Source organism: Enoplosus armatus, chromosome 16, assembly GCF_043641665.1.
Source record: "Enoplosus armatus isolate fEnoArm2 chromosome 16, fEnoArm2.hap1, whole genome shotgun sequence".
Taxonomy (NCBI): Eukaryota; Metazoa; Chordata; class Actinopteri; order Centrarchiformes; family Enoplosidae; genus Enoplosus; species Enoplosus armatus.
The window spans coordinates 12,223,331-12,233,731 of record NC_092195.1 but is presented as its reverse complement, the minus strand read 5'-3'; the positions used below and the strand labels follow the sequence as shown (position 1 = coordinate 12,233,731).

The 10,401-nt window shown below is 40.5% G+C and overlaps 1 protein-coding gene across 1 annotated transcript; it reads right to left on the bottom strand.

Moving 5' to 3' along the window:
• Window positions 1–22: 22 nt before the first annotated feature.
• On the bottom strand, window positions 23–9,732 carry spag1a (sperm associated antigen 1a). The gene is made up of 8 exons (XM_070922149.1): window positions 9,378–9,732; window positions 7,703–7,802; window positions 6,658–6,810; window positions 5,271–5,428; window positions 2,910–3,051; window positions 2,210–2,336; window positions 1,933–2,070; window positions 23–40 (listed from the first exon to the last, which is right to left on the bottom strand). Exons 1-8 carry the CDS (start codon window positions 9,730–9,732, stop codon window positions 23–25), a joined length of 1,191 nt encoding a protein of 396 aa, XP_070778250.1.
• Window positions 9,733–10,401: the final 669 nt, after the last annotated feature.

The window sequence follows — 10,401 nt, the reverse complement described above, 5'->3', positions numbered from 1 at the left end:
CCAAATAATGAGAGGAGTTTGTTCAACCTTTCATGTTTGACTGTGACAACAAGTGGGTAAAAGTTTATAAAGTTTATTCAGACTGAATTCGGAGATACTTAATGTTTGTGGGTGTTTTCTTAAGGTGAAGGTTCCTGACCTGCAGCATCCAAAATATTGTTTTGTCAAGAGGCTTTAACCAGTTGTTGGAGTTCATATCAACTGACACCCTGCAGATCACTTTTCTTGTGCTCTGACTGTTTGATCAATACTAAGTATACTTGTTTTTTTATTGAATGGAGGCTGTGAGAGGTTTCTATGAACAGAGCAAATGAAAGGGTTCCCAGTTATGGAACAAGTGTTTAGTGTTTTGATAAGAGACTTTCCAAAAGTAAATACTGTACACCTATTCACACACAAAGACACACACACACACACACACAGTCATCTTGGTTACATTCAAGATTGAACCTGAGACCTACAGTAAGTCTTACAGTACATGATTAAGTGACCTGTAACACTAACTTCAGTAGCTGGATATTAACCAATGAACTGACCATTCATAATTAACAAAGACTTAAACACTGAGCTCAGGAGTTTTTGGGATATTTTAAATCATTATTTTATTTTCTTAAATTATAGTTTATAGTCATAACACCTCATTTTACTACAGACATGTTTTATATTAAGTTGTTGGCTTGTTTTTTTTTAGTTGCAGCTGTAATGATAAGATATGTAAACAATGAGTCTTGAAATAGCTGAAACCCTGAATACATAAAGATTGTACCAGATCAATTTTACCTTTGGACCTTATCTCTACACACAATACAGTCGAGTTGAATCTGTTTCTGTCAGTGCTTTTGTCATGAGCTCAGCTTGGAAACATAACCTCTTTAAAACGAATCAAAATAAAGCTTTTAATCTTGGCGTATTTCATCCTAACTGTGGTAGAAATCTCTATAAGGCACACATTAATACACTCTTACTTTCCCCCGTGTTACTCTGCACTCTGCAGCCTGTTATTCCAATCTGTATGTACAGTACATTACATCATAATGTGAATGATTTATAGTGCAAGCAGGTCATGAGTACCTCGACATTAGCCTTTTTTAAAATAAAGCTTCCCATTATGTAAGGTTGTGTACTCAGTTATGGTGTGGTTTGCTCACGTTGCGGATGGTGCAGAGCTGAAAGAGAGCTGGTCGTCCAAGGAGCCCATCCCAGGAGTCAACGCCAGTCATTTCTATTTTCACAGGTACATTTTTACAACAGTTGATGGCTTTAAAAAGTCCTTTTCCTCCACAACTGCTACAGTACAGTACGTGTCCACACCTGTTTCACTCCTCAGCCTCCATGTTACGTTATAAAGACATCAAACCTGGAGGAAATAAGCAGAAGTCAGCCTCTAGGTGGTTTTGTTTTTGTGTAAGTGCAACTCTTAAAGGCACGATATATCTTTTTTCTCTTTTACAATATCAGTGTTTTCTTATTGTTTCTTTGATTTTCCAACACATAAATAAGTAAGTTTGTGCTTTCAGCGATTTAGCAATTCACTTATATGTTAAATCCTTAATATATGTTTCTTGTAACTTATGGTTTTAAAAACTGGACATGTTCAATGATCATTTTAAATAACTAGAATTGTAATTTTTCGTTACAATCGACGCTGGTTCTTTAACAGATGTTGATATTTACTTAAATTCAATTATTTAAACTAGTAATATCTTATCTCTTTGCATATTAACTGAGGATTATCTATAAAAATCTGAAAGGAAGCCCTTCAAAATTGAATAAAAATAATAAAAAATAATTGTTTTGTAATTGATATTATACACATTATATTTGTTTATTTTTTGTAATGTAATATGTAAAACTGGTTTTGTCTGTTCTCAAGAATCACTGAGTTACGTCTTGAAGAGGTTTGTGTATGTACATATATAAACCATCTTTTACCCGTGGTGTGTGTGCAGTACTGTCCATCAGGCTCTGTCTCAGCAAGCCCGTCACCACCTCAAGCTCCTGCTCGGCCTCCCGCACGTTCGGGTCCAGCTGGAGGACTTCCTGGAGATCAGTGCTGGCCGACAGGTAGTCCTATGATACACACACACACACACACACACACACACACACACATAGAAAAAGACGAAGAGAAAGATATTATCAATAAATAGGTGCACAAACACTCCTAATCCAACTGCTTCGATGGAATAAGTGTGTGTGTTTATGGCACCTGTAAACCCTTATAAGCCAGGGCTCGTCTGTAGAAGGCTTTCTTGTTGCCCGGCTCCAGCTGCAGTGCAGAGTCACAGTCCTGTTTGGCCTCTTCAAAGCGATTCAGTTTCAGGAGGCAAATGGCTCTGAAGAAGAGAAGAAGAGAGGACAGGAGTCAGAGAAAGCAGCATGTCCATGGCCAGGGACTGCGGGAGAAATTAGCATCAAGGTAACTTTGATACAGTACATCAAACAGTAACGTTTGTGTTTAATAATGTACATGTACCCTGACAATGATAACACATCTAATAGACTGGAGTTGGCACACAATGATTATGTGGTGCCCTCTACTGTTTTTCCTATTATACTGTCCTTAAAGGAGATCATCAGCCAATTTTATCATCAGCATTATGTTACATCCTAAACTCTGGGAGTCTCCATGTGTCTGTTACATCAAATAAGATGTTTTTATAACCAGATAAGTAAGATCTAAACATATAATGTCACTAAAGTATTGAATCTGGAACTCAAGATGTCCACAGCAGATATTGTAGCCTGCGTTGTACCTACAGCACAGTGTGGAGACAGTGTTTCGTTCAGAGTTTAATTCAAGGATGATTCAACATGTGGAAATTCTCACTGTTGCAAAGATCAAACAAGGCTTCGATGTGTGTTGAAGCAAGGCTCCAAGTTGCACGCTGGGGATGTTTCCTGCGTACCTGTTGGTGTAGAGAGCACATTCGTCAGGTTTTAGGGTGAGACATTCACTGTACTTCTCCAGAGCCTCCTGGAAGAGGCCTTTCTTGACTAGATCGTTGCCTTCCCGTTTCAGTAAAGTAAAGCGGGCCTCTTTTCTTCTGACTGTTGACAGAAATATGCAAGTTAGCAAACATTCAATACTGAAACAGGTGAAAGAAGAAACAGTATGTAAAATGTAACTGTTGCCAAAAAAACAACAACGCTGACTTCAGTGTTAATGGAGGTTATTTTACACATGTCACGGCAGACCGTACTGAATATTGTTTGTCTGTAAAGAAGCTTTCCCCATCAGTTCAGCGCACAAACTCTTTCAAGAGGGCTCAATAAATCCATCTGCTTGTCAGCAGCAGTCTGAATGGACCAGAGGGGATGAGTCAACTCCTGCTTACTGAGCTCTCTGCTGTGCTGAGAAAGCCACTATATCTAATGACTTGGGGAAACACACAGGCACTTAAACATATTCACAGACTCATGGATACACACACAGATAATCCTGACCTTTATCAAACCCAATTCTATATCATTTATCTAGTGAGACCAGAAAACAGACTCAGTGAGGCTTGACATTCACACTTGCCACGTGAATGTACTCTACTGTACTCTCTGCTACAGTACAACACCTGTCTTCACTCAGACTTTTTACTCCAAAAGCTGCTCTGTAGCTGAGAAAATAAATTGATAAGCAAAGCACCAGTATTCTAGACCAATCCCCTCTGAAGATTGTTTAATCTAACACTGAAAACAAGAAGATTTAATATGTAAAGCATGAAGAATACTTCAGAATCAGAATATTTACAGAGAAACCTGGAAGAAATAGATAAAATACTATAATCAAATCAGAAATGGTGGTAATATGTGTAATTGTCTGTGATAATTTGTCTGTTCATGGACAATATAACCACACAGCAGTATGATGTCAAACATGTGCAGGCAGACTAAGCTCTTTTTTGGCGATGGGAGAAGATTAGTTGCAAGCGTCAGGAGAGTAAGAAGATTTTTAATATCAACACCAGCAACAGCTCAACCACAGTGCAGTACTTAATTAACTTATCCTGAGGCTATTTAAAACACATTGCATAGCTTTGCACAGGAGAGAGGGATACAGCAAACAAACGTGGTGTCACTTTATAAACAGCCAATCAAGAAGCATCTGAATGGGATCAGATTGGTCTTATTTTTGTATTATTCAGAGGGAATCACAGAAAAAGAGCTCAAGTTTGTAATTTCAAGCTTGAATGTTGTGGTAAATGCACACATCAGTGAGTCAGTTCAGCAAGTGGATTTTCATCTATTTCAATTGCAAATTTCAAACCACCGAAATAGGAAAAAAAGTTATTATCTTCTGAACAGAAGCAGATTTAAAGTGAGATGAGTAGAAATGCTGTTCTACAGAAATTGGCTCATTAAGGGATGAATATACATTTTTGGTTGTTCCAACAGAATGGTTGTCTGTACAGGCGGAGAGAGTGATGGCGAAAATGATACTGAATATAACTGTAAGAGTCTCCAGCTGAGGAAATGCAATGTGTGTCTTAGTTACAACATACAACACGAGTTGTTGGTTCCTTCTTTCACTGTGACAAAACAGGATTTTACTAATAAACGTGAGGCGCTAAACACTGACTACAAGATCTAACTTCCCATCTGTTTCCCCAGCAACAGCAGTGTGCTATTCTGAGATTAGCTCCGTTCTGTCTTTGTGCTAGAGTCATTAAGAGTTTATGTATGTGTGCATGTGTGCATGTGTGCATGTGTGTGTCTGTACAGGTCAGATGCTTTATCTGTGTAAGATTTAAATCTTGTGTATGGAAATGTTATGTAGTGTGCACAAATAAAGCAATTTATTTTCTGGTGGATGTGTGTTTTTATAGCGTATTTACTACACTACAGGTACTTAAATATATTTGAGTATATGATACATGTGGAGCCTTCTGGTCTGTGTGAGCAGGAGCAGCCTACAGGAAACCTGACCTGGATTGTTCCATTACAGCAGCACTACAGTCTGTGTGGATCGCCTTCATCTTTGCATTATTGATGATCCACCCAGACACACACACACACACACACACACACACATACAGATACACACTATCTCTCAGTGGGAGTGTCTTCACCACTGCTCAGCATCTACAGAGTGATTCTCACTGACTGACTTCTGCTGCTGCCTTATGCTTCCATAATTCAAGGGTTTCATTTCAAACTTTATCTCCTCCCACAAGTCAATATTTGAAAAGACAATAAAATATTTTGTCAAAGCAGGAAAACAGGAGGTTATATACCCTTAGCACGTTTGTATATTAAAATGTAACACCCTCACTGACCTTCCTCCTGTGCAGCCCTGGCGGCTCGTGCTTGAGCCACTTCGACGCTGATCGGTTTGTCTCTGTGTTGCTGCTGGACCGACAGAGGGACGACGGGGATCTCTGGGAGGTTCTCCCTCCACCCAGGCCCGTCCTGCTCAATGAGCATCTTGGTGATCCTGGCAGAAGTCACAGAGAGTGCGACGTACGGTATCAGCACGAAAAGTGTTAGATTGATGCTGTCGCCACTACAGGACTAATGGGCTCCTCAGTGATGCTAAGAGGAGACAAAACCTTACAGGAACTAATAATTGGACCGTTTAATGGCAGTGTGGAATGCTCAAGTGAAAAGTAATGACAATAATAATAACTTGCCTTTCACATACATATAGGACAAGTTTACTCTACGACCTGTAAGCTGATAACATTTTTGCAGTCTGGATATCCTGTCAACTCCTTCAGTTTTAAATAATTCAATGTTTTGTTCTTGTTGTGACAGGTGTTTTCAGCATGATTAGACCTCTGCACACGTTAAAAAGCTTTGTTGAGAGTTTGCAGAGGACACCAAAGTCTACATAAGATTCAATGAGACATCAATACGCTTTTTTTCACAGCAGACATTTTGAATTGTCATAATAAGAGAAGCTCAGGTGTTACTAATGACATTAACGATGGCTCTGCTCTGTTCAAGAGTCCCATGACAGCGTGACAGCGTGACAGCGAGCACAATACCAGGACCCTGAAACTGAATTATTATACCTGTGACATGTCAAAATGAGAAAGGTACGTGAAAACACCTATGTGGGTGGACCATGGGTGAGTAGGCCCTTTAAAAAATGAATATAGCTGCATCTGAAATCCACACCACACACTGATTCTTAGCATGATTTGAGTCTGTAGTGTATTCAGACTGGATGGTGGTGAAACAGCTCCAGTGACACCACAGAAAAATAAATAAATACATTATGGGAAAGCATTTTGCTGTCTCTTTGTGAAGTTTTGGTTAGTTGTGGCATTCTAAAGTTGCAGTTTGATTGACGTCCAACATCCCAAGAATTAGAATAAAATGAGTATGTTAATTTCTTGTATACTAACTGGAAAAACAGTCTGCTATAAAGATTACATACTGTCTGTAGTAAGGAATAGGGATACTCTCTATTCAACCCTGAGGGAATGGGAACTCTCTGTGGTGCTGAATGTGCCGCCTTAACCTACAGTGGATCAGTTACACCTGCTGGCCTTCAGACCTGTCAGCTTTCAGTCTGTCGTATGGACCAGTGGTTCTCTAACATGACCCACCATCCCAACCAAAGACTTCAGCAGCAGATTTCTCTTGATTTCTTCTAGAAACACACAGAAGCCACATCAAGTAACTACAGTTCCTTGTGTTTGGCTGTTCTCTGCTGACCTGTGGACGCTGTCGTGAGCTGCCTGCACCCCGGTGTCTATCTGCAGGACGGTCTTATAATCCACGTAGGCTTTCCGGTAGCGCTCCAGTGACTCATAGGCCATAGCTCTGCGCAACAGGGGCTTCAAGGAGTAGGGCTGCAGCTCCAAAGCCCTAAGAGGATCAGAGAGACGCAAGAGACAGAGGATCAAACTGTCTACACCTGCACACAGTGTCACAGGTTTAACTGGGCTGATCTGTAGCTCTCCATTCATAAACATTCAGACAGAGAGATTCCTGCAGCCTCCTAAACAGTCTACTTATTAAAAGTACTAAAAGTAAAACTAAAGCTGAATAAAAAATCATGAAGAGATTATATGAAAAAACTACAAGCTTTACAGAGAAGCTGACACGAAATTATAAAGCCACCAAATGCAGCAAAACAAGACACAGACTGAACTTTTTAAAGATGATTTTCAAATAAGTCTTAAGATTATTTCAATAGGCATGTGAGGAAAGTCATGCAGTAATGAATCGAGATAAACTACCAATATACTGATCTGGATTATGCTACACCATTTTGAAGGGCAATTCCACCGATTGAAGTACTACTGCATATAAATACTTAAGTGGCTGCGGAGGGAGCTGCATGAAATCCGATAAATTGCCTCAAGTGATGTCACTTGAGTCAGCCTCGGTTGGGTCTGACAACAAGTTAGAAAATTATAGAAATAATCTGGGGTGTGGAGAAAGAAGAAAGCTTAGTAGACCTACGTAGCCTGCTCCTCATCTCTGCTTAAGGCTAACAACCCAGCTGTCTGTGTTTAATTTGCATTGTGGGTAATGTAGGCGGCCAGGTTTTGACAAGGAAGAAGAATTTGTGGAATAAAAAGGGCAATATATCTGGTTCTGTCTTTTTTTAAATGTCCATCGTCACCTGACAATGTTATAGGAGTGCAATGCTAGAAACAGAAACTACATTGAAATAAACACATAAATAAGCACAAAGAACGTCTACAAACACAGCCAGAAACACACATGCACAGAGCTGACACTTGTCACGTACTTGGTGCAGTCCTGTATGCAGTCTGTGCTGTTTCCATCCTTCAGGTAACAGGCTGCTCTGTTGGAGTAGAGGATACACAGGTCTTCTGGAGCATCAATGCCTGCAGAAGACCAACCACAACGCACGTATCTGAAAGACCAGACGCTGGAAGAACACTCAAATCATCTTTGATCTCAGTATAACACACGGGTGTAAGGACAGGCTTGTGCCTCATATCAAGAACTGCTCTTATTAACTTTTGCTGTACTTCGTGGCCTTAGTCTGGAGAGGTCCAGGCCAAAGAGAAAATAGGACGACAGAAAGAGCTCAATTTAAAGTGCAGACTGTCCAGAGGTGCTGAAGGGTGGTGATGGGTAGACAGATAAATGGTTGCCATCAGTCCCTCTGGTAGAGTCATTTTCTACTCTGTCCTTTCTCCTCTGAGCCTCCACTGCAGTTTCACAACCGCCAGCAGAGCATCAGTCATTATATGCTGCTTCAGTGCCCAAAAACTGATGTCAACAGTGCTGATACTCCTTTAACCTTGAGATTTACAATATCAAAAAAAAAAAAACATCATAACACACAGTTTTCAGTGCTTTCCTTTGAGAGTCTGTCTGCTATGATATTAAGTTTAGTCTAATCTTTTTAAGCCTGCCTCCAGTGCTGCAGAAAAAGTGATCCCTCTTGCCCGCTACGAGAGTAAAAGTTGGCTGAGTGCTCTTAAAGATGCAGCCTGACATTCAATCTCACCTAAAAGCCCTGTGCACTAGCACATGACTCCTTTCTACGGTCAGTGGCGTTGTCTTGTGCCAACACTGCACTGCATTCACAAATCACCAGTGACGCCTCATGTCTCAGCTGCAGTTCTTGGATGTTACACTAAAAACTTGTGATTACCAGTTCATTGATCCACGCAGGTGACAGATCTGGAAAGTTACCTGTGCTCATCCTGGACTAGAATTATAATGTAGGCATGAGAATAATACATTCATAATTGACATGGGATACTGTGACACTCTGAGTCAACTTGTATCTGATACCTTTACACTGATATTAGAAGAGGCTTTCTGCCTGTCTCTTTACCACCAATCTGTTGTTTCTACATTAGTGACTTGTTGGCCACAAGAAGTTGCTTTTGAAGACTTGGCTTCATCAAAAAGCACAGCAGAGTGAAGTATTTATACTGTAAAGGTGCTTTCAAAACAGGTATAAATAAAGCATAAGGTAAAGACCTCCTTATTAGGGTTAAAATGATTAGTCTTAGTCAAATATTCCCAGATTCCATCTTCTCAAATCTCAATTTTTTGCAATTTCTACAATTATAAACTGAATATCTTTGGATGGTGGGTTGTTGGTCAGACAAAAGAAGCTATTTGGATATGTCAACTTGTGTTTTAGGAAATTGTAAGCAGCATTTCCACTATTTTCTGACTTTGAAGACCAAACAATAAATAGATGAATCGAGAAAAGAAGCCCTACTCCTTACTGTAATTTAATTTGACATAAGCTCTCATGTGGAATGCAGCTGTAAATTGTGTGTCAAGTTTAACAACCCAGAATTGCTTCTACAAACCCAAGAGACATCTGAGAGTGAAATATGTTTATGAAATATGAATATCTACCGAGGTGTTTCTCCTCTGATGAAATACTGATTGTGAGGTGAAAATACACAAACTGTTCATATCTTCCCCACCTGCTTCAGCACATCCATCAATGGCTTGTGTGTACTTCTCCACGGCGTCCCCAAACTGGCCATGTTTGAAGAGGTGGTTCCCTTCATTCTTGAGCCGGGCCAGGTGAGGAGGAAGGGCCCCAGCAGGGGCGTCCAGGTAACTTGTGTCCACTGCAGGGCTGCCCCGCTCTTCTTGTCCACCAGTGTTGTTTTCTCTCTGAGTGCCATTGGCCACCCCCTTCTCTGGAGCTCTGTTAGTCTGGGGCTTTTCCACGCTGCCTCCACCCCGTCTCTTCGTCCCACTCCCTGCTGTGGCCTGATCCGATCTGCCTCCCCCTCCTCCGCTGCTCGGGGGTTTCTCCTGTGCGTTCCCCATAGCTGCACTCCCTCTGCAGTGTGTTCAAGCTCTTCCTCCCTCCCTGCCTCTCCCTCTCGCAGAGCCGCAGCTACATCTGAGCCTGGCTGGGGATTTCTGTTGGACACGCCCCCTGCATGAGACGTCACTGAGGGGGGAAGTGCAACAGCGATGCAGTGCTGCAGTAGGACAGCTCTGATGGGAGAACCTCAGATTAGACTTCAGAGCAAAAGGGCTCTAGTGGCTGGACTGAGGACAAATGGCCAGAGACAAGGCACTTTAACGCAGACTAGAAGAAACAGCAGTTTTTGAATTAGTCATATAACAGGAAAACAACCGATTACAATTTTGATTATATTGTTTTATGCTTTTTTATTTATCAGGAGAAATTACCAAATGTTTGCTCTTTACACCCTCATAAACATATAAAGATATTTCTAATGTCATTATAAACTGAATTCTTTGGGGTTTTTTCCACTGAAGACATTTCACACAGAATCAGTAAGCAGTGTGAAGAAATTAATTTGGTTTTGTTCTTGTGATGAACATTTGTCTTTAGTTTTTAATACTTTTTGGATTAGGCAAAAAATAATTACCCAATAATTTAACTGCCCCCAGCCAACAAAAAACGTGAATTGCCATTAGTACGAATGAAATGAATGAAATATTAAGTGTAAATCATTGATTGAT